This window comes from Callithrix jacchus, chromosome 14, assembly GCF_049354715.1.
Source record: "Callithrix jacchus isolate 240 chromosome 14, calJac240_pri, whole genome shotgun sequence".
Taxonomy (NCBI): domain Eukaryota; kingdom Metazoa; phylum Chordata; class Mammalia; order Primates; family Cebidae; genus Callithrix; species Callithrix jacchus.
The window spans coordinates 103881505-103905249 of record NC_133515.1 but is presented as its reverse complement, the minus strand read 5'-3'; the positions used below and the strand labels follow the sequence as shown (position 1 = coordinate 103905249).

General features: G+C 47.8%; 1 protein-coding gene across 6 annotated transcripts; it reads left to right on the top strand.

Moving 5' to 3' along the window:
• The first annotated feature begins 1069 nt into the window (after positions 1 to 1069).
• CIMIP5 (ciliary microtubule inner protein 5) lies at positions 1070 to 19245 on the top strand. Of its 6 annotated transcripts, none has more exons than XM_078349947.1 (4): positions 1070 to 1585; positions 8040 to 8079; positions 11394 to 11615; positions 17278 to 19245. In XM_078349947.1, the coding sequence occupies exons 1-3, from the start codon at positions 1329 to 1331 to the stop codon at positions 11583 to 11585; spliced, it is 489 nt and encodes a 162-aa protein (XP_078206073.1). In that variant the 5' UTR covers positions 1070 to 1328; the 3' UTR covers positions 11586 to 11615; positions 17278 to 19245. The 6 variants fall into 6 exon arrangements, with proteins under 6 accessions (XP_078206073.1, XP_078206075.1, XP_078206076.1 ...); XM_078349949.1 differs by having other exon boundaries at positions 17905 to 18035; XM_078349950.1 differs by lacking the exon at positions 17278 to 19245 and adding an exon at positions 14628 to 14711.
• The last annotated feature ends 4500 nt before the right edge of the window (positions 19246 to 23745 follow it).

Below are 23745 nucleotides of genomic sequence, written 5' to 3'. Positions count from 1 at the left end.
TTTTCTACCTGGCAAGTCCTTTCACCTGTGAAGTCCCAACTCCTTGCTGCCTCCCTCATAGAAGCAGAATCCAGCAGGGCGCACAGGACCCGCCACACACAGTGCGGGCTCAGTGTTCAGGGCTGCCCTGCTGCGCGGCCCCAGGGCATCTGCGCAGGCCTCTGCTCAGCGGGGCTGTCCCTGCGCTTAGCTCTTCCCATACACCCACAGGAGGCAGCGCGCCAGCTGAATGGACCCACAGAGAAGCTGGAAGGAACTGTGAATCCGCCAGCACCTACCGGGAACAGCATGAACGGAAGCAGCGCGTGCTGGAGGCAGAAGTGATGAGAGCCGCGGGCGCCCCTGGAGCTCAGCTGAGCCGGACCCGGAGAGGCTGCCTCGGAGAGAGCCTGGCTGCACCCAGTGAGAGCAGAAGCCAGGCACGGGGCTCAGACCACGAACCGCCGTCCTCAGGTTCTCACTATTCCCTTCAGGCGGTGACTGTGTGACCGCGGGCGGTCACTTAATCTTGCCAGGGAGGGCCTCAGTTTCCTCGTCTGTAGAATGGGGTTGGAAAGGCATGGCCGGGAGGTCGCAGCCAGATAAAGCCGAGTGCTGTGTGAACGCTCCAACTTTACAGACAGAGGGGATGTTCCTAGTGCATTGCACCGTTTTCCCTGCCGGACAGAAGCTCCTGACCTCCGCCATCGCTCCCGAACAAGCAGGAAACTTCACACCAATGCCTGAGCCACCGTTCCCACAGCCCCCTCAGCGCCACCGTCTCGTGCGAGCCTCGCAGCTTCCACGAGGGGGCAGCCCAGGCCTGTCATCGCCCCACGGTCTGAGCGGCTGCTGAGGCCAAATGCAGTAATGAGGGAGGGTGGTCCCCAGGAGCCCTGGCTTGGCTCCTTCCCCATCCCCTGTCCTGTGCGGAGGACTTCGGCTGCTGAACTGGGCGTGGCACCTACTCAGGAACGCTCTGCACCCCCGCCCCAGGGCTCAGATCACACACACACACACACACACACACACACACACACACACACGGCCCGCCCCTTCCTGGGAGCTGACGGTTCCCAGGACAACAGTCAATAGTCAACACAGACTGGAGTTCAAAACGCAGCTGAGCTCAAATGCTCTCCCCAACCTGGAGGGCCCTGTCCCCGCCAGCCACTCTGAGCTTGGGGCCTAAAGGGACAGTGAGGAGGACCCTGCCCAGGCTGTCCCGGGGTTAGAAGGGAGGGGGTGTTCCAGGAGGAGGTTTGGCTGAGCTCAGGCACAAGCACACACCTCTCCCTGTCTCTCTGTCTCTCCCTCTCTGCCCCCCCCACACACACACACTTGCACCCATGGGAAGCCACCCCACCCCTGGGCTCCAGAGAACCACATCAGCTGCGTACCGATTGCCCCCCACCAGGCCGCCAGCCTCAGTCTCCCCGGCTGCCCAGGGTGGCCCTATGGCCGGCAGGTGTGTTGCTGGTGGCTGCCAGGCCCCCCAGGCTCCGAAGGCGCAGCGGGTGGCCCAGGGAGCTGCCTGCGGTGGAGTGCAGCAGGACCAGCTGTGGCGGGAGCTCCTGGAAGCCGAGCGGAGGGGCCAGCAGCGCTGGTGAGTCTGCTCTCCCTTCTCCACTCTGACCCCGCAGCCTGACGGCAAGTTGGGGAAGCTTTTGGAGAAGGGGGATGGGTGGGGAAATGATCTGAGCTAAGGGACAGAGTGCGTGGCATGCCTGGGGGGGAGGTGGGGCACCAGCCCAGCCCCCGGCCAGACCCGAGCCTGAGCCTAGGAAGTGGGAAACATGGAGGCCAGGGCAGGGTGCCGCTGGGTTAGGGCAGCCCCACCTGGTTCTTTCCGACTGCGGGGAGGCCCGGAATCCCTGGAACTGGAGTCTGCTGGTCTAGTTTGGGTGAGAGGCGCTGGCCATCTGACCTGACTCCAGGGAAGGATGCTCCTTCATGCATTCATTCAGCCAAAAATGCCCATGCGCTGCTCTGAAACGAGACCAGACTGCAACAGGGGACAAGACTGACCTGGCTGTGGCTCCACGGAGCCTTCATTCTCAGGACAGGGCAGCCAAAAGCAAGCAGAGAAGCAAACAAGTACAGATCTATATTTAGGGTGGGCAGCGGTAAGAAGGAAACAGTTGGCCCGGTGCGGTGGCTCCGGCCTGTAATCCCAGCACTTTGGGAGGCCTAGGAGGGCGAGTCACGAGGTGAAGAGATTGAGACCATCCTTGCCTATATGGTGAAACCCCATCTCTACTCGAAATACAAAAATTAGCCCAGCGTCCTGGCCAGCGCCTGGAGTCCCAGCTACCCGGGAGGCTGAGGCAGGAGAATCACTTGAACCCAGTAGAGGTTGCAGTGAGCCAAAATCATGGTCATTGCACTCCAGCCTGGGTGGACAGAGTGAGACCGTCTCTAAAAAACAAAAAGGAGAAGAAGGAAACAGTTCAGGGTGAGAGGAGGGAGCCTGCTGAAGGCCTCTCTGAGAAGGAGACGTTTAAGCTGAGACCTAAAATAGGAGAAGTAGCCAAGAGTTTGATGTGTCTAACAAAAACAAAACAGAATGAGTATAGCCGAGGCCCAGGGACGGAGGGAGGCGACAGGATGAGGGGGAGCATGGGGGGAGCCACCCCAGCCCTTGTAAAAGTCTGGACGTGTTTTTTCCAAAGGAGATACCATACGGGATTTTAAGCAAGAGCATGGCAGGATCATTTCCATTTTTAAATGACCAGCCTGGAAGATTCTAGAATGCATTCATCTTGCACAACTGAACTTCATACCCACTGATTAGCAACTCCCCATTCTCCCTCCCCCAACCCTCCGGCACCATTCTGGTCTTTGCTTCCAGGAGTCTGTTTTCCTCATGTAAGTGGAATTGTGCAGCGTTGTCTTTCTCTGTCTGTCTCCTGCTCAGCATCCTGTCCTCCAGGTTCATCCACGTCGTAGCATATCACAGACTTCCCTCCCTCTTTAGTATGTGCAGTTTCCTTATTCATTTGTCAATGGACTTTTAGTTTGTTTCCACATTTGACTATTATAAATAGTGCTGCAGTGGACATGGGAGTGATTTTAGTTCTTTTGGGTGAATTTTCAAAAGTGGATATTTTAGTTCATTCTGCATTGCTGTCAAGGACCCCCTGAGATTGGGTCATTTATAAAGAGGCTTATTTGGCTCACAGTTCTGCAGGCTGTACAAGCATCTCTTCTGGTGAGAGCCTCAGGAAGTTTACACTAATGACAGAAGGTGAAGGAGGAGCAGGCATGTCTCATGGTGAGAGAGGGACTGAGAGAGAGGGGAGGGGTCAGGCTCTTTTTAACAACCAGTTCTGTCCCGTGAACTAATAGAACAAGAGCTCATTCATTTCCGCAAGGAGGACACCAAGCCATTCATGATGGATCTGCCCCCATGACCCAGATACCTCCCACTAGGCCCTACCTTCGACAGTAGGGATCACATTTCAGTATGAGATTTGGGGAGAACCAACATTCAAACCATCCCAGTGGGCTGCAGGGTTAAGTGGCACCTCTACTTTTAATCTGTTGAGGAACCTCTGCTGTCTTTTCACAGCAGCGGCACCACTCTGCATCCCCGTCAGCAGCATCCCAGCAGTCCGGTTTCTCCACATACTGGCCAATGCTCATTGATTGTCTTTCCTTTTTGATAACAGCCAGCCTAATAGGAGTGAGGTGGTCTCTTATTGTGGTTTTTGTTTTGTTTTGAGACGAAATCTCATTCTGTCACCCAGGAAGGAGTGCATTGACATAATATTGGCTCACTGCAACCTCTGCTTCCCGGGTTCCAGTGATTCTCCTGCTTCAGCCTCCTGAGTAGCTGGGATTACAGGTTCCCTCCACCATGCCTGGCTCATTTTTGTATTTTTAGTAGAGAGAGGGTTTCACCATCTTGGCCAGGCTGGTCTTGAACTCGTGACCTCAGGTGATCCACATGCCTCAGCCTCCCAAAGTGCTGGAACTACAGGTGTGAGCCACTGTGTTCGATGTCATTGTGGTTCTGATTTGCATTTCACTGACAATGAGTGATGTTGATCATCTTTTCATATATTTATTGGCCATTTATTTATCTTCTTTGGAGAAACATCTGTTCAAGTCCTTAACCCATTTTTTTCAATTGGGTTATTTGGTTTTGTGCTGCTAAGTTTTAGAAGTTCCTTACGTATGTTGTAAATTAACATCTTATCCGAAACGGGGTCTGTAAATACCGTCTCCCATTCTGTGTGTTGCTTTTCACTGTGTTGCTTGTTTCCCTTGCTCTTCAGAAGCTGTTCAGTTCGATGTAACTCCATCTCTCCATCTTTGCTTTTGTTGCCTGTGCTTCATGTGGCATTTCCATGGAATAACTGCCAAGATCAATGGCATGAAGCTTCCTCCTGTGTTTTTGAGTGTATTGGTATGTATCATGTAAGAAAGGAAACAATTTCATTCTTTTGCATGTGAAAAGCTTCTGCACAGCAAAGGCAACAGTTAACAGAGTGAAAAGGCAACTACAGAATGGCAGAAAATATTTACACACTGAGTAGGTGTGGGAGGAAAGGTGAGGAAGGAGTAAAGGACGACAGATCTCAGCTTGAATAATTAATAGAGAAAAATGATGAAGATGCTGAGCTCTGGTGAGTTTTAAATGCCTGAACCATGTCTAGATGGAGCTTCCCAGGAGGTAGCTGAGTATGACAGTCACGAGTTGCGCATTAAAAACCCATTCGGAAGGGGAGAATGCGGACTGACTGCAAATGGACACAGGTGTTTTGGGGTGATGAAATGTCCCGGAATCAGAAAGTGGTAATGACCATGCAACTCCATGAGTATATCAAGTCATCGAGTTGTGTGCTTTAAAAGGTGAACCTTGTGAATGTAAATTATATCTCAATTTTAGAAGGAAACAGGTGGGCATTGGCCCCAGTGATGTGAATAAACTTTCCCTAGAGCGTGATGGATCAGAAGAGGCGAGGACACAGGACAGAACTTGCAACACGTACTAGAAGGGCAGAGAAGCTGCCAGGAGAAAGCCAGGGGCACAAGGAGGCATAAAGACCAAGAGCAAAGAGTTTTGCAAGGCCTGGAAAGCCCTAAGAGGGATGTGTAAGGCAGTGCTACCCCACAGAAATACCATGTGAGCCACACACACAGCTTAAATTTTCTAGTAACCTCCTTACAAAAATGAAACAAGAGGCCGGGCACAATGACTCACACCTATAATCCCAGCACTTTGGGAGGCAGAGGTGGGCAGATCACCTCAGGTCAGGAGTTCGAGACCAGCCTGGCCAAGATGGTGAAACCCTGCCTCTATTAAAAATACAAAAATTAGCCAAGTGTGGTGGCAGACACCTGTAATCCCAGCTACTCCAGAGGCTGGGGCAGGGATAATTGCTTGAAACCAGGAGGCAGAGGTTGTAATCAGCGAGATTACACTGCACTCCAGCCTGGGCAACACAGCAAGACTCCGTCTCAAAATGAAAAGCGAAAAAACCTTATAGGAATAAAAATATATAAAGTTGAAATATAAGACACAACTGAAGTGAGATTTCATAAACTCAAGACAGGAAAAATTATTCAGAAAATCAAGACAGAAAACACAAAGGAAGAATTAAAAACCTAAAGAAACTAAACAAGAAGGTCCAACTTTTTTTTTTAGACAGAGTCTTGCTCTCTTGCCAGGTGGGAGTGCAATGGCGCAATCTCGGCTCACTGCAACCTCTGCCTCCTGGGTTTAAGCAATTCTCCTGCCTCAGCCTCCCAAGTAGCTAGGACTACAGGTGCACGCCACCATGCCCAGCTAATTTTTGTATTTTTAGTAGAGACAGGATCTCACCATGCTGGCTAGGATGGTCTCGATCTCTTGACCTTGTGATCTGCCCGCCTTGGCCTCCCAAAGTGCTGGGATTACAGGCATGAGTCACTGCTCCTGGCTGGAGGAAATGTAATTCTTAGCTCTAGAGAGAATACAAGGTTGTACAAGAAAAGAATTCAGATGTATTGCACTCCTTAGCTCATCAGTGAATAACATTTACATAATCATAAAAATCTAAACAATGTTATAATGTCTATCAACTTAACTAAGATCTATAATTATATTGAAAGAATTAGGGGAAGGCCAGGGAGAAGAATGCTAACTCTTCATCTCTCATAATAGAAAGTTGGTAGATAAGTTTAAATTTTAAAAAATACGCTTGTAATTCCAGCACTTTGGGAGGCGACGTGGGTGGATGATGAGGTCAAGAGATTGAGACCATCCTGGCCAACATGGTGAAACCTGGTCTCTACTAAAAATACAAAAATTAGCTAGGTGTGGTGGTGCGCGCCTGTAGTCCCAGCTACTCAGGAGGCAAGGTTGCAGTGAGCTGAGATTGTGCCATTGCACTCCATCCTGGGCAACAGAGTGAGACTTGGTCTCAAAAAAATTTTTTTAATATTAAGAAACAGCAGTTGATATCTCAAGTTGAATTGTAATCCCCAGTGTTGGAGGTGGGTCTGATGTAAGGGGATTGGATCCTGGGGACGGTTCCTCTTTAATGGTTTATACCATCCTCATGGTACATCCTCACAGTAGTGAGTTCTCAGCAGATCTGGTTCTTTTACAGCCTGTGGCACCTCCCTTCTCTCTCTCTTGCTCCTGCTCTGGCCATGTGACCTGCCTGCTGCCACTTTGCCTTCTGCTATGATTTTAAGCTTTCTGAGACCTCCCCAGAAGCTAAGCAGATGCCAGCATCATGCTTCCTATACAGCCTGTGGAACCGTGAGCCAATTAAACCTCCTTTATAAATTACCCAGTCTCAGGTATTCTTTTTTTTTTTTTTTTGAGATGGAGTTTCGCTCTTGTTACCCAGGCTGGAGTACAATGGCGTGATCTCGGCTCACCGCAACCTCCGCCTCCTGGGTTCAGGCAATTCTCCTGCCTCAGCCTCCTGAGTAGCTGGGATTACAGGCATGCGCCACCATGCCCAGCTAATTTTTTGTATTTTTAGTAGAGACAGGGTTTCACCATGTTGACCAGGATGGTCTCAATCTCTTGACTTCGTGATCCAACCGCCTCGGCCTCCCAAAGTGCTGGGATTACAGGCATGAGCCACCGCACTTGGCTCCAGGTATTCTTTATAGCAAAGCAAGAATGGTGTAATACAGCAGCAGAATCATATTATTTCAAAATATGGAAGCAAAAGTCCTGATGAAACAGCTAAAAGACTGGAAGTGGTTTGACTCTAGAATGTGGGGCTCAGGGAATGTGAGGATGGGGGCAGAGAAGACTGTTTTTATTGTGTTTTGTAGAATTGTTTGACTTTTTAAAAATAGATTCACATAAAATTAAATGACCAGTGCAAGGTCATACCATTCTTACGGTCATCCTCCCTCCCTTTTCCAACCGCTCCCTAACCTTCCTCTGTCACTCACATTGGAAGGTTACAAAGGTTTGGCAGCATGAAAACTGTTTTTTCTTCAGAGAATGCTTGCTTACTGAAGCCTTCTGAAAATGCACAGGTGCAGGGAGAGGTCCCAGCCTTTGCTCTCCTTCGGCAGCCCACCATAGCAACACCATAACTGTCATTGTGGGAAAAGTCATTGGAAATTGAAATGTTTGTTCCTTTGGTAGGATACACCATAAATACCTGTTTGACACTTGGCATTTGTTTCACTTAAAAATTCTTTAGTTCTGGGTGGGTGCAGTGGCTCATACCTGTAATCCCAGCACTTTCGGAGGCCAAGGTAGGTGGATCACCTGAGGTCAGGAGTTTGAGACCAGCATGACCAATAGGGTGAAACCCCATCTCTACTAAAAGTACAAAAATTCGCTGGGCGTGGTGGCGTGTACCTGTAGTCCCAGCTACTTGGGAGGCCGAGACAGGAGAATTGGGGAGGTGGAGCTTGCAGTGAGCTGAGATTGTGCCACTGCACTCCAGCCTGGGCAACAGAGCAAGACTCCCTCTCAAGAAAAAATTCTTTAGTTCTCCCATGTGATACATTGTTGCATTGACCTGAGGCAGTGAAAGTCATTTCTGAAAATGCCCAGAAGGCACTCGCACAGCCAACATGTTTTTCCTTTCCAGGGTTCAGAACTGGAGTTTCCTGAAAGACTATGACCCAATGGTAAGGTAAAATATGTTTCTGCCAAACATACTTGCAATTGAATATTTTTTCATTCTTGCCTTCATTCAACTAACATTTACTAAAGATCTACTCTGCATTAGATGTTGGATGTACAGAGATGAGTAAAATACACTCTTGTTTCAAGGAATGCAGGGTCAGTGGGAAAGAAAACATGTATATGAAGCATTTGAAAATGTGTTTCTTAATTTTATTAAGATGAACTAATTGGAAATGACAGGCATCTGAAATATCTCCCCTGACTGAGGATGGCAGCAATGTGTAGTCAGAACTCTGTGGTGTGCCCAAAGAGGACAATGAAATTGGATAAAAATACTTTGTAAACTAATTCCCTGATTCTAGTATCAGCACCTCCAATTCGTTGTCCATTGTGCCACCAGAGAAATTTCCCTGAACTGTAGAACTGGCCATGTAGCTCCCCCGATTAACATCCTTCAGTATGTCTGAAATTTTCAGGGTAGCTCACAAAGCCTCCTGTGATCTAACGCCATCTGTCTCTCCAGCCTCATTACCCACACCACACTGACCCCACAACACAGTTTTGTTGTTGTTGTTCTTGTTGTTTTTAGATGAAGTCTCGCTCTATCACCCAGGCTGGAGTGCAGTGGCATGATCTTGGCTCACTGCAACCTCTGCCTCCCAGGTTCAAGTGACTCTCCTGCCTCAGCCTCCCAATTGGCTGGGACGACAGGCGCACGCTACCACATCCAGCTATTTTTTATAGTTTTAGTAGAGACGGGTTTTTGCCATGTTAGCTAGGATGGTCTCGATCTCCTGACCTCGTGATCTACCTGCCTCGGCCTCCCAGAGTGCTGGGATTACAGGCATGAGCCACCATGCCTGGCCTTTTTTTTTTTTTTTTTTTTTTGAGATGGAGTCTTGCTCTGTCATCCAGGCTGAAGTGCAGTGGTACAATTTCAGCTCACTGCAACCTCCACCTCCTGGATTCTAGACATTTCCTGCCTCAGCCTCCAAAGCAGCTGAGATTATAGGTGCACTCCCTCATCCCTGTCTAAGTTTTGTATTTTTAGTAGAGACAGGGTTTTACCACGTTAGCCAGGCTGGTCTCGAATTCCTGACTTCAAATGATCCAACTGCCTTGGCCTCCCAAAGTGCTGGGATTATAGGCATGAGCCACTGCACCCAGCCCCCACGACACACTCTTTCATCCATGCCTTTGGGCATGCACGTCCCCTGCTGAAATGTCCTTCCCACCTGGTCAGCCTGACGGGCTCCTATTCACTCTTCAAGACCCAGCTCTAGTGCCCCCTCTTCTGGGTAGGCTTGACCAGATCACTCCTTCCTTTGATTCACCAGCATATCTCACCTGTTATTTCGGCACTGCATGTAATGTAATACTGCAATGCCCAACTTCACCAGCTGTGAACTCCTTAAAAGAAAGGATGAAGCCAGGAGTTGTGGCCCACACATGTAATCCCAGCACTTGGGGAGGCAGAGGTGGGAGGATCACTTGAGCCCATGAGTTCAAGACTAGCCTGGGCGACATAGGGAGACCTCATCTCTACAAAAATGACATAATTTTTTAAAAAGAGAAAAGATGAATGTGAATTCATCACTGCACCCTACCACAGCGCTAGCATTTGCCCCATCCCCCAGGGACCATAACAGTGAACATTCAGTTCATGCTGGATGAATGAGTGAATGGAAAGATAGGTCTCACTATAAAAAAGATGGTGAGCCAGGTGTGGTGGCTTGTGCCTATAATCCCAGCACTTTGGGCATCCGAGGTGAGCAGATCACCTGAGGTCTGGAGTTAGCAACCAGCCTGACCAACATGAAGAAACCATGTCTCTACTAAAAATACAAAAATTAGCCAGGCATGGTGGTGCATGCCTATAATCCTAGCTATTCAGGAGGCTGAGGTAGGAGAATCACTTGAACCTGGGAGGCAGAGGTTGCAGTGAGCCGAGATCCCGCCAATGCATGGCCAAAGAACCAACCTGGAGATGAACAATGTGGAAAATCACTTGCTGCGGTGGCCATGCTGACATGGACCTTGCCAGGTTGAGGAAAGGTTTAATGCCTGCACTGTGGACCTGCTGGGCTTGTTGCTGTCTATTCTGGAGGGAAAATTCAGCTCATGGGACCTGATATCCTGCCCTGTGCATCTTGTCTGGGCTTCCAGCCTGTAAGTCTCTCCCTGCTAAGGGCTATGTGATAGCAACCTGACTACTGAAACCTACATCATGGCCAATGGATGGAGCCATCTCGGCATGCACTTTGCCAGGTAATAGCCAGGATCTCCTTACTTGACAGGTCATGTCACTTCTATTAGACACAGGGTAGCAGAAACGTACCCCTAAACAGGGGCAGGAAGAGCTGAGGATGTTTTTCCACTTATTAGATAGAAAGGTAGATAATTAGATAGATAGACAGATAGATAGATAGATAGATAATTAGATAGATTGATAGATAGATAGATGATACATGGTCTCACTCTGTTGCCCGGGCTGGAGTGCAGTAGCATGATCACAGCTCACTGCAGCCTCAACCTCCTGGGCTCAAGTGATCCTCCCATCTCAGCCTCCTGAGTAGCTGGGGCTACATGCATGCACAACCACACCCAACTAATTTTGTATTTTTTGTAGAGATGAGGTCTCACCATGTTGCCCAGGCTGGTCTGAATCTTTCCACCTAGGTTTTTCAAAGTGCTGGGATTAAAGGCATGAGCCACAGCATGTGGCCATCAGATTATATTTACTAATTCATGCATGCATCCATTACGGAGTTCACCCAAAGGCATGTTCACATATGCCCAGAACAGCACTACCCATGAGAACCCCAAACTAGAGTCAACCCAAGAGTGATCAGCGGTGATACAGGTGAATAACTTGCGGGATATTTACACAGTTCCCACCATGGAGTAACGTACAGCACTGAGAATAAATGGACAGCAATCACACACAAAATGTGAATGAATCTCACAGACATAATCTTGAGAGAAAGAAGCCAGACAGAGGAGCCATGATTCCACTAATGCCTAGTTCAAAGCCAGGCAAAACTAATGCGTGGCATTACAGGTCAGGATCAGGTTGCCTTGAAAGCAGAGACAGTGGTTGAGGGGCTGAAAGGAGGTGGGGGAGGGGTGATCATATCCCTTGATCTGGTTGGGCACATGGGCATCTTTGTGAACATTTGTCAAACTGGACAGTGATGACCTGCGCACTTTTCCATGTGAATGTTATACTCTAAGTACAAATCTACAAAAAAAAAAGCAATGAATAGAAACCTCCTTTTCCACACTCTGTGTGACCTGAGCTGTCCCCTCTTCTCAGGGTAATAAGAAGGAGCCTGAGAAGTTGCCAGACCATGTGCCTCTCTTTTCGGATACAGTCCCCAGTTCCACGAACCAATTTGTGGGCAGCAGGCTGGACACACCCCTGGGACAGACCCTCATCCACATGGACTTCTTCTTCACAGAAGGGGTCCGGAAGAAGAAGCTGGAGGACGAGATGCAGCCCATCTAGGAGCAAGGAGGGCTGGCTGGCCTTCCTCAGGTGAGTGTGGGTGGGGACCAGAGACCTGGCCCATGACAGCACCAGTCGGCTCCCCACACAAGGCAGCTTGGGGCTGCACTGTCTCTAAGCTGCAGGACACCCTTCCAGAGGGCTCCATGGGGCCACTCTTACACACTTTTCTTTTTTTTTTTTTTTTTTTTTTTATGGGGGCTATTAGACAATACCCTCAATTGCCATACGTCCATTTCAAATAATTTGAATTCCTTCTATTTCTTAAAACTTGCTTGAGAATGACCTATTTTTCTTTTTCTTTTCTTTTTTTTTTTTTAGAAGAAGAAGGGGAAAAAAAGAAAAAGAGGGAAAAAGGAATATTACTTCATTCCTAAAATGGGTTTCAATAATGGCCGATCAATATTTTGAGTGTTTAAAGTGGTTAATGCATATTTTATGTGTTTAAAATGGAGACCTCTGTTGTGTTTATTTGTTCTGGCTCTGAGTTCAAGTCCTGGATATCATTATCAATTTGTTGTCTCGTTGAATCTAAATCTCATTATGTGTCTTATGTATCTGGGTGTTAAGATCTCTTATTGTTGCATTAATCCTTTTACCCTTGCATCCTTGTAGCTTTGAAATCGATTTTATTAAGTGTGAGAATTGCAACTCCTGCTTTTTATTTACTTATTTTTGCTCTTCATTTGGTTGGTGAGTTTTTTTCCATCCCCTTGTTTTGAGTCTTTGTATATCTTTAGATATATCGTTAGATTTTGTGGATAATGTATATTTTGTGTGTTTAAAATGGAGAGCTCTATTGAGTTTATTTGTTCTGGATTTTAGTTCCAGTCCCGGATATCGTTATCAATTTTCTGTCTCGTTGAATCTAAATCTCATTATGGGTCTTATGTATCTGGGTGTTAAGATCTCTTATTATTACATTAATCCTTTTATCCTTGTATCCTTGTAGCTTTTAAATCTATTTTGTCAAATGTGAAAATTGCAACTCCTGCTTTTTATTTATTTATTTTGCTCTCCATTTGGTTGGTACGTTTTTTTTTTTTTTTCCCAACCCTTTATTTTGAGTCTATGTATATCTTTGGATATACCGTTAGATTTTGTCTGTATCTTTTGATTGGGAGATTTGGTCGATTTAAATTTAGGGTTGCTGCCGTTTGATATTAACTGGCTATTTTGTCCTTTTGTTGATAAAAATTCTTCTTTATGTTAATGCTCTTTACTTTTTGGTGTATTTTTAGAAAGGGTCATACTGGTTGTTCCTTTCTGTGTATAGTGCTTCTTTTAGAAGTTCTTGTAAAGCAGGCCTGGTGGTAATAAAATCTCTGAGTACTTGCTTGTTCCTAAAAGATTTTATTTTTCCTTCAAATGTAAAGCTTAAATTGGCAGGATATGAAATTCTGGGCTGAAAGTTCTGTTGATTAAGTATATTGAATATTGGCCCCCACTCTCTTCTAGCTTGTAGGGTTTCCGTTGAGAGATCTGCTTTAAGCCTAATAGGCTTACCTTTATGGGTAACTTGATCTTTCTCTCTGGCTGCCCTTAATATTTTCTCCTTCGTTTTGATCTTGGTGAATCTAACGATTATGTGCCTTGGGGTTGGTCTTCTTGAGGAATATCTTTGTGGTGTTCTCTGTATTGCCTGGGGTTGAATAGTGTCCTGCTTTGCTAAATTAGGAAAATTTTCTTGGATAATGTCCTGGAGAGTATTTTCCAGCTTGAATTCATTCTCTCCATCACATTCAGGTACACCAATCAAGTGTATATTAGGTCTTTTCACATAGTCCCATATTGCTTGGAGACTTTGCTCATTCCTTTTTATCCTTTTTTCTCTATTCTTGTCTTGTTGTTTTGTTTCATTAAGTTGGTCTTCGACCTCTGATACCCTTTCTTCTGCTTGATCCATTCGGCTGTTTAAGCTTGTACATTTTTCACTAAGTTCTTGTGTTGTATTTTTCAACTCCATAAGTTCATTTATATTCCTCTCTATATTGTCTATTCTTTTCAACATTTCATCGAACCTTTTTTCCAAGTTCTTAGTTTCTTTACATTGGGTTAGAACGAGTTCCTTTAACTCCCAGAAGTTTCTTATCATCCACCTTTTAAAGCCTACTTCAGATAATGGAACACAGTCCTTTTCCATCAGGGCTTGTTCCGTTACTGATGAGTCCTTTTCCATCAGGGCTTGTTCGGTTGCTGATGAGTCCTTTTCCATCAGGGCTTGTTCTGTTGCTGATGGGTTCTGATTTTGAGTATACTCGGCCTTCTTAGGCTGTTTTTTTCCCTTCATTGTAGATGAACCGCCTTTCTAATTAGGTTTCTGAGTCGACGTCTGACTTATTGATTCCCAGTGCTGGGATCCGAGCAACCCACTGTGGCGGCCTAAATAGCAGCGATAAGACTGATTGTGCTCTTCTGCCCGGGAATCTCTGGTCTGGCTTCCCTCTTGAGTCTGCAACAAGCGGCTCTGACTTCCCGGAGCTCCAAACTCCGGTCAGTAGGGGAAGCAGTCCCGTTGACTCTGCATGAAGAGCTGCTGTGCTGCGACGCCAGCAAAACCGCTGCGGCGGCCACAAGAGTCGCGCTGGCGACCCGTGGGGCTCCTCCACTGGGAATCGGCTGATCGGTGAGTGACGAAAATTTGTCTAAAAGTGTGGCGTCGTCTCGTTCTCTGGGCTTTCACTGGGAGCTACAATCCTGAGCTGTTAGTGGTCGGCCATCTTGGATCGATCTCCTCTTACACACTTTTTACATCTGAAATTCAGAGGACTCAGTAACTGGTCCATGGCCATACAACCCCCAGCCCTTCCAGCTCGGTAACACCTGGGTGCCCCACGAAAGGGACCCTTCATTGCGGTTAGGGGCACTGAATGCCTCGGTTCAAGTCCACCTCATGACTCTGATGAGCTGTGGAACCTGGAGCTGGCTGCTGCTGTTCCTCCATCTCCTTTCCTGTGATACGGTGTCTTCACTCCTTGCAGCTGCTGTGACAATGACCACACACTATGTAGCTTAAGACAACACAAACATATCCTCTTACAGCTCTGAAGTCTACAACTCCGACATGGTGTCACTGGGCCAAAATCGACATGTTGCAGAGCTGTGCTCTTCTAGGAGGATCTGGGGAAGAATCTATTTCCACATTTTTTTCCAGTTTCTCAAGGCAGCCTGCATTACTTAGCGGCTCCTTACTCTGTCTTCAAATCCAGTCTCTATCGTTCTCTCTCTCCTGCCTCACTCCTTCATCTTTTATCTCCCTCCCTTCCTCCCTCCCTCTCTTTCTTTCTTTTTTCTTTCTCTCTCTCTCTCTCTTTTTCAGACGGTGTCTTACTCTGTCACCCAGGCTGGAGGACAGTGGCATGATTATAACTCACTGCAGCCTCACACTCCCAGGCTCAAACAATCCTCCCACTTCAGCTTCCCAGGTAGCTAGGAACACAGGCATATGCCACCATGCCTGGCTAGTTTTTTAAATCTTATGTAGAGATGGGGGTCTCGCTATGTTGCCCTGTCTGGTCTTGAACTTTTGGGCTCAAATGATCCTCCCACCTTGGCCTTCCAAAGAACTGGGACTATAGGCATCTGGCTTCACTCCTCCATCTTTTCAGGACACTTGTGCTTACATCACAACCTTCATATTTAAGCAAAAAATGCAGAAAAGGCTTAGTTCCTCTTTGTTGGTTAAAATACAAATGGATTCATTCTTTCAAACATCCGCATTCTCCTCTTCTTTTGGGCACTCTGCTAGGCTGTGTTTTCCCTTGGTTTGGGTGGAGCGTGTGACAGAGCCATGGTCAGTGGACTGGGAGCAAAAACCCTAGGTCTCCCTTCCAGGCCTGGTCCATGAGACACTCCAGGTATTGGCTTGTTCTCTTTTCCCCATCAGCTGAAGAGGGGAGAGGACTTGGAGGATGTGGGGAAGAGAGGGGCACAAGATGGAAAGAGTGCATCAGGCCTAAGCCTGGAGCCCTGAGTGAGCTCGTGGAGCAGAACCTCCCTATACCCACATTGGGCTGGGAGAGGAGTAAATAAATGCCTTTTATGTTCAGGGAAACAAACATACAAACAAAATAAACAAAAACTGACCAAAACAAAAACAATAGCCCACGTCTCTAGGGTAAAGCATTTTAAATGCATCTTCTCAGCAACCCAAGGGAATAAACAGGCAGGGATTTCATATTCATTTAACACAAGCAAAACCTGAGATCCAGAGAGGGGAAATAAAATCCCAAACATACATAAATCCCAGGCCTCAAGCTTGAAGCCCAGTATCCTCTGTGGGACCCCAGCCATGGCCTCCTGAAATGAGAAGAAAATGGGGCAGGGGCTGAAATGACTGCTGTGTCTTTGATGCTTGCTTGGGTCTTATTCGGCAGTAGCTAAACCTCACTGTTATTTGCATGTATTAACTCATTTAATCCTCTCAGCAGCCCTTTGAGATAGATACTCCTATAGATAATGCAACTAAAGAACAGAGAGGTTAAATCACTTGCACAAGGTCACACAGCTGGCAAGTGGTGAAGCTGAGGTTCAGACTCGGCAGTTGAGTCTGACTCCGAAAACTGTATACTTAAGCACTATGCTATAAGGGTCCCCTTTAATTCTCAATAAATTGATTCCCCAAAATTTAGCAAATCACAGGATTTTTCTGCTTAAGAAAGTGTCTTGATCCTTGAGAAAGGGAAAATTGATTTTTCCAGTCCCTGGGATCCCTACTACCACCAGGAATAGGTCATCGATGTTACCAGGAGTTACACAGGACACGCTATTTCCATGCCACACCCTGGCCCTGTGCGAGTGTGTGATGGAGCCGACCAGGCCCAATGTGACTTGGCCAGGAAGAGACTCAGGTAGGCCAACAAGGCACACCCTTCCTATCTGGATCTGGAGGCCACTGCCTTCTTTCTCAGTGTCTGAGACGGAAGCTGGGCTCCTTTCCACTCTGAGATTACCATCTGGGCAAAGGTCAGTGGTCAGGACAGCCAGGGGTCCTGGTCACATCCTGGCAGCATCCCTTGAAGGTCAAGTGCTTGCCCTTGGGCTGGGCGGGTACAAAGATGCTGGAAGCTCCTTAAAGACCCAATCTGCGTTTTTGTGATGAGCCTGCCTTATATTATTTTCACACTCAAAATAAAGACAGATTTCCATCTGAGGGAGGTACAAGAAAAGTCAAGGTTAAGTATGGCTGCAGGTGGTCAGGCCTGTGCAGAGGGGAGGGAATCACTGAGTGCCCTGGAGGGCAGTGAGGAGAGCCAGGGACCTGCGCTGGTTCTGCCTCTCCTGGAAGCACAGCCACTTACAGACAATGCAGCCTGTCGGAACAGACTCTGGGCTTGGCACATTACTCACATTGTGACTTTTGCACATATTATAATTGTCATCATTTGAGAAGTTTAGAAACTAAGCCAAAGCCTTCACACAATCTGGTCAGGGTCACATAACTAGTGAAGACCAGGATCCATCTCAGGTGTGACTTCTCCATGCTGCCTTCCCTGCTCCAGGCCTCAGTCTCCACAGTTATAAAACAGAGGGAGGAGAGAAGGAGACAGATTTAAGGGCATCTCCAGCTCCAGGATTCTGTTCTTTGAGCATTCTGGGAGTACTGGAGAACAAGGGGCTTGGGTTCTTTGCAGGGTGCATTAGTCAGCTGTGACAATGCTGTGCAACAAAACAGCCCCTTCCTCACTCACAGGTCTGGGCTTGGCTAGACTTGGCTCCATACTTCAGGCTGGTGAAGTCTTCTGTGCATGTCTCCTGTTCTCTTGGACCAAAAGCCTCTTTGGACATATTTTTCTCACGGCACATCACTAGGGCGCAAGGGCCCAACCGAACCGTGCACGTTCCGCAAGCAGAACTGCTTTCTGTACTCTGCAATGACCTGTCTCATGCCAAACCCCTCCTCACAACCAGCCCCAACTACCCTCTGCTCCTTGCCACATCTGCCTTCCTTTCAAGAAGATGCCTGCTTCTAACCTTCCCTGTCTCACCCACTGGGAGCCCAGGAAACAAGGAAAGAGGCATCTGCAATGAAATCCCAATGCCAGCCTCTCACCTTGTTTGGACCAGAACACAGGAGGGTAGATGGGCCAGGAGGTGGTGAAGAAGAGGGCACCAAGCCTGCAGAGTCAGCACCAGCAAAAAGAAAAGGAGGCATTACCTATAAAGAGTGGGCACTTGGAGACCAAGCACCAGGAGGCAGCAGGGCTTCGTGAAAGGGCTGGAAGCAGGAGCTGAGAGCCGTAGCGAGCCTGGAGGGACACTTGCTTCACTTTTAATCACTGCTCCTCTGAGCACCTCTGCTTCTCTCTCCTGTCTGTAGCAGACCAGCGTCTCTGCTTCCAGGTGACAAAAAATGACCTCCATCCACAGAAGTATGAGGTGCGCCTGGAGCAACTTCGTGCCAGAAACTAAGGAAAATTCAAAAAATGAGGCTATGGAAAAGGAATAAAGGACCAACCTAAATTTGGGACCACATGAGTGTCAAAATGAAGAACGGTAATAGCCCCTCGACCACACCATGATCCCCCCAGCCAGTGCCCACAAGCCCCACCTAATAATAATAATAACAGGCGGGGCACGGTGGCTCACACCTGTAATCCCAGCACTTTGGGAGGCCAAGGTGGGCGGATCACCAGGTCAAGAGATCGAGACCACCCTGGCTAACATGTTGAAACCCCGTCTCTATTAAAACTACAAAAAAATTAGCCGGGCATGGTGGTGTGTGCCTGTAGTCCCAGCTACTTGGGAGGCTGAGGCAGGAGAATTGCTTGAAACTGGAAAACGGAAATTGCAGTGCATTGGGATCACACCACTGCACTCCAGCCTGCTGATAGAGTGAGACTCAGTCTCAATAATAATAACAACAAAGAATCCATTAGTTCATACTAATAGTTTTTGATGAAATTTTAAGTACTAACGAAACTCCTTTCTGTTCAAGAATGCAGAATAAATGATAACAGAAAAATCACCATTGAATGACCCACAGCCATCACGGTACTGTTGTGACGAGGGGTTTGGCATGGTGACATGTCATTGCAGAGTACACAAAATTCATTCTTGATTTAGGCAAGAATCAATAAAAGACACTAAAATGATTGAGTCAAAGATTCTTAAGGAATAGTAAATGCTGAAATCTAGAAGATACTGCCTTAACCAAACTATCAAACCAAACCTCATCAATAACAGAGCAGCTGACTCCAGGCTCCCCCTGGTGTGGTTCACTGAGGACCACTCGCCTAGGAAGCACTCCTGCCAAAAAAAAGAAAGTAACCAGAGTATAATCAGGAAGCAGCTCCGGGCAAACCCAAATTGAGAAGCGTTCTGCCGAAGAGTTAGCCTTGATTCTTCAAGAACATCCATGTCTGCTGGGCATGGTGACTCACGCCTGTAATGCCAGCACTTTGGGAGGCCAAGGTGGGTGGATTGATCGATCTCAGGAGTTCGAGACCAGCCTGTACAATGTGCTAAAACCACATTTCTACTAAAAATACAAAAAATTAGCCAGGTGTGGTGATGCATGCCTGTCGTCCCAGCTGCTTGGGAGGTTGATGTGGTGGAATCACCTGAGCCCAGGAAGTCAAGGTTGCAGTGAGCTGTGATCTCGCCACTGCCCTCCAGCCTGGACAACAGAATGAGACCCTGTCTCGGAAAAAAAAAAAAAGTCAGTGTCATAAAAGACAAAGGAAGGCTGGGGAAGTGACTCAGCCCCTGATCCTTGACTGGCTCCTGGGTCAAAGCAAAAGAGCTCTAGGTCAGGCGTGGTGACTCACACCTGTAACCCCAGCACTTTGGGAGGTCAAAGACGGGCAGATCACTAGGTCAGGAGTTCAAGACCAGCCTGGCCAAAATGATGAAACCCCATCTTTACTAAAAATACAAAAATTAGCTGGGCATGGTGGTGGGCGCCTATAGTCCCAGCCACTCAGGAGGCTGAGGCAGGAGAATTGCTTGAACCTGGGAGCCAGAGGTTGTGGTGAGTCTAGATCGTGCCACTGCACTCCAGCCTGGGCGACAGAGCAAGGCTCTGTCTCACAAACAAACAAACAAACAAACAACTCTAAAGGACAATTTGCAGACTAAATGTATCATCGAGAAAGTGCAGAGTGTGGTGATTCCACTGAGGCTCTGCTGAAGAAAGCCCTTGTTCTTAGGAGGTGTTTGCTGAGAAGTGCTGTGATATATAACAAACTTGCAAGTGGCTTAACAAAAAATTGTGTGGTGTGTAAATAGGGACGGATCAAACAAGATAGATAAAACTGTCAACAATTGATTCGTGTAGGTGAAGAGTACATGGGTGTTCACGGTACTATTTTTGAAACCTCTCTATCGGTTTAGGTTTTTTTTTTTTTTTAGACGGATTCTTGCTCTGTTGCCCAGGCTGAAATGCAATGGTGCAATCTCGGCTTACTGCAATCTTTGCCTCCCAGGTTCAAGTGATTCTTCTGTCTCAGCCTCGAGAGTAGCTGGGATTACAGGCACTCGCCACCATACCTGGCTAGTTTTGGTATTTTTGCAGACACAGGGTTTCACGATGTCGGCCAGGCTGGTCTACTCTTGGCCTCAGGTGATCCACCAGCCTTAGCCTTTTAAAGTGCTGGGATTACAGGTGTGAGCCACTGTGCCTGGTGGTTTAGGAATTTTTTTAAAAAATGAAGGTGGGAGAATGGCCACTATGAAAGAAAAATAAATCTCAGGATTCCAAAATCACTAATCTAAGGGAAAAATCAAGTGGGGATCCTGTCTCCCATTTTAATTCCTGAATGAGATGGTTGTAAAGATGAGAGAGCTACATGCCTCCCTCACAATTTCCCGAAGGAAATTCCGTGTGGGCTTCAAGATCTTTGCCCTATTCAGGATCATGCCAAGAATTAAAAAAAAAACTTTTCTTTTTTCTTTTTGAGACAGTCTTGCTTTGTCACCAGGCGCCATGCCAGAGTGCAGTGGCACAATCTCGGCTCACGGCAACCTTCACCTCCTGGGTTCAAGCAATTCTCCTGCCTCAGCCTCCTGAGTAGCTGGGACTACAGGCACACACCACCACGCCCAGCTAATTTTTGTATTTTTTAGTAGACAGGGGGTTTCACCATGTTGGCCAGGATGGTTTCGATCTCTTGACCTCATGATCTGCCCGCCTCAGCCTCCCAAAGTCCTGGGATTACAGGCGAGAGCCACCGCGCCCAGCCAAAAAAAAAAAAAACTTTACCCTGAAAACAGTTCTATTGACCTTGACCCTGGCAATGTAAACTGACAGCTGATTTTAATAGGTGCAGGACAGAAAGTCATTCCTCTGCTCACCCGAAATTCTTGTCTAATTGCTTCCTCAGCCCTACTGTTTATGTAAAAATGCAGACTCATTGAGCCAGACTAGATTGTGTATTCGCTGAATGGCTGATCAAGGACTCAAGAGATTGCAACCTGGCTGGGCACAGTGGCTCATGCCTGTAATCCCAGCAGTTTGGGAGGCCAAGGCGGGCAGATCACGAGGTCAGGCATTCGAGACCAGCCTGACCAACATGATGAAACTCCATCTCTACTAAAAATATCAAAATTAGCCAGGCATGGTGGCACATGCCTATAATCCCAGCTACTCAGGAGGCTGAGGCAGGAGAATCGCCTGAACCTGGGAGGTGGAGGTTGCAGTGAGCCAAGATGGCTCTACTGCACTCCAGTCTGGGCGACAGAGAGAGATGCCATCTCCAAAAACAAAAAAAAGGAATGCAATCTATTGCCTCTCATCTACCTATCTTGGAGTTGTCCTGCCTTACTGGATGGAACCAAAGTATATCTTACCTATATTAATCAATGCCTCATGTCTCCCTAAGATCTATAAAACCAAGCTGTACCTCAACCATCTTGGGCACATGTCACCAGGACTTCCTTGGCAAAATAAAGTTTTAAATTGGTTGAGACTTGTTTCAGATATTTTGGGTTTACTGCCACCACTAAAGGCTCTTGAGTTTACATATCCTCTGTTGAAGAGAGTGGGAGTTGGGGGTGGGGAAGGTATGGAATCAATTACTGCTCAATTCCACATCCCCACGTGCAGGTGTGAACACCTAAAGGGCTCACCTTGCCCACTGCCTAGTCAGAGCCAATTTATCAAGACGGGAATTGCAATGAAGAGTAATTCACACAGAGCTGGCCATGCAGGAGACCAGAGTTTAATTATTCCTCACATCAGTCTCCCTGAGCTGGTTTCTTTTGTTGTCAGTGTTGTGTTTGAGATGGAGTCTCTCTCTGTCACCCAGGCTGAAGGGCAGTGGCACGATCTCAGCTCACTGCAACCTCCGCCTCTGGGATTCAAGTGATTCTCCTCCCTCAGGCTCCCAAGTAGCTGGGATTACAAGCACCCGCTATCACGCCTGGCTAATTTTTTGTTTTGCTCGTAGAGACAGGTTTTGTCATGTTGACCATGCTGGTCTCGAACTCCTGAACTCAAGCGATCCACCCCGCCTGGTCTCCCAATGTCCGGGGATTACAGGTGTGAGCCACCACGCCCAGCCTGTGGATGGAAGTTTTTTAAAGATAATCTGGCCAGTAAGGGCTTAGGAAGTGGGGAATGCTGATTGGTCAGGATGGAGATGGACTCATAGCGGGGTTCAAGTGAAGTTTTCTTGCTGTCTTCTGTTACTGAGCGGGATTGCAAAGCTGGCTGAGCCAGGTGACTGGTCTGGGTGGTGTCAACTGATCCATCCAGTACAGAGTCTGCAAAATGTAACAAGCACTGATCTTAGGTTTTACAGTAGTGACGTGATCCCCAGGAGCAATTTGGGAAGGCTCAGACTCTTGTGGCAGAGACTGCGTGACCCTAAACCAAAATTTCTAATCTTGTAGCTAATTTATCAGTCCTACAAAGGCAGACAGGTCTCTTTTCAGGAAGGGGCTATTATCCATTTTGTTTCAGAGTCAAACCATAAACTAAATTCCTTTCCAAGCTCGGTTTGGCCTGTGCCCAGAAAGGGACAAGGACAGCTTAAAGGTTAGAAGCAAGATGGAGTCAGTTAGGTCTGACCTCTTGCACTGTCATAATTTCCCCAGTTATAATTTTTGCAAAGGTGGTTTCAGGGAGACTCCTTAGCCAGCTTCAGTCGGGGTGCTGATTGACTCTGTGCAGCTGAGGCCCAGGAGTGGGGTTAGGTTCCTGTAACAGACTGTGACCAGGGTTGCCATGTTGAGCTGGGGAGGAGGCAGAGGTCTCTAACATGGGGGCCCTGTCTTGTGCTGGAGAGATATCCCAGTGAGTAGATAACCCCCTGCCCAGACCCTCCCCAACCTCCTGAAGGGACAGAGGAGCCTCGAAGTTCAGCTGTTTTGAGGCCATCCTCTGAGCAGAAGAGCTGGCATACTCTTGAGATGTCCCAGCTGGGCATGGGGGCTGAGACCCAAACACCTTTCTGCTTGGCCCAACCCTGGCTCCATCTGGACCGCCCCCATCCCCACACAGCCTCAGGAGCAAAGCCAGTGCCCAGAAATCCCAAAAAGGCTTTGTTGGTTTGCACCTGGTGGGGAATGACACGTTGAGCACCTATTCTGTGCCTCTCAATAACCTTCTGAGGGGGAAAGTTCTCCCCTTTTAAAAATGACACCGAGGGACAGGGAAGTTAAGGTCTGTCCAAGCTCATGCAGTCTGTAGGGGCCAACGCTGGGAGGACAGCTGGGGTCTGCCTAACCCCCAAGGGCCACACGCCCACATCACACCATCCTGGTCTTTATGCAGAGTAGCCAGGGAGGGGTCTGTGAGTCAGGAAGAAATCCTCTTCCACAGACCTGCCTCAGCCAGCAGACCCCCAGAGCAGATGGATGCCATGTCCTGGGCCAGGAAGAGCATTTGTTCCACAATGGAGGAGACCACTCCCTGCGTGGTCCTGGGAGCACTCAGACCTCTCGAAGGCCCCTCATGTTGCCTGCATCCCCAAATGCTAGAGCAGCCTGGGCCCCAGGTGGGAGCAGCTCCCTCCTAATGCTAGTCCTGGGGGCCCAGACCCTGGCCATCCCCTGGAATAAACAGAGTCCAAGGCCGGGGCAGAGGGGGAAGAGGAAGGAGGAAGAGCCATGTGGCAGGGACCAGGCACTTCCAACCAGGACCACCTGCTTGCTTCAAAGATGTGTCACATGACATGATGAAAGTAAAACATCTGGCACGCTGCTGATGCTTGTAGAA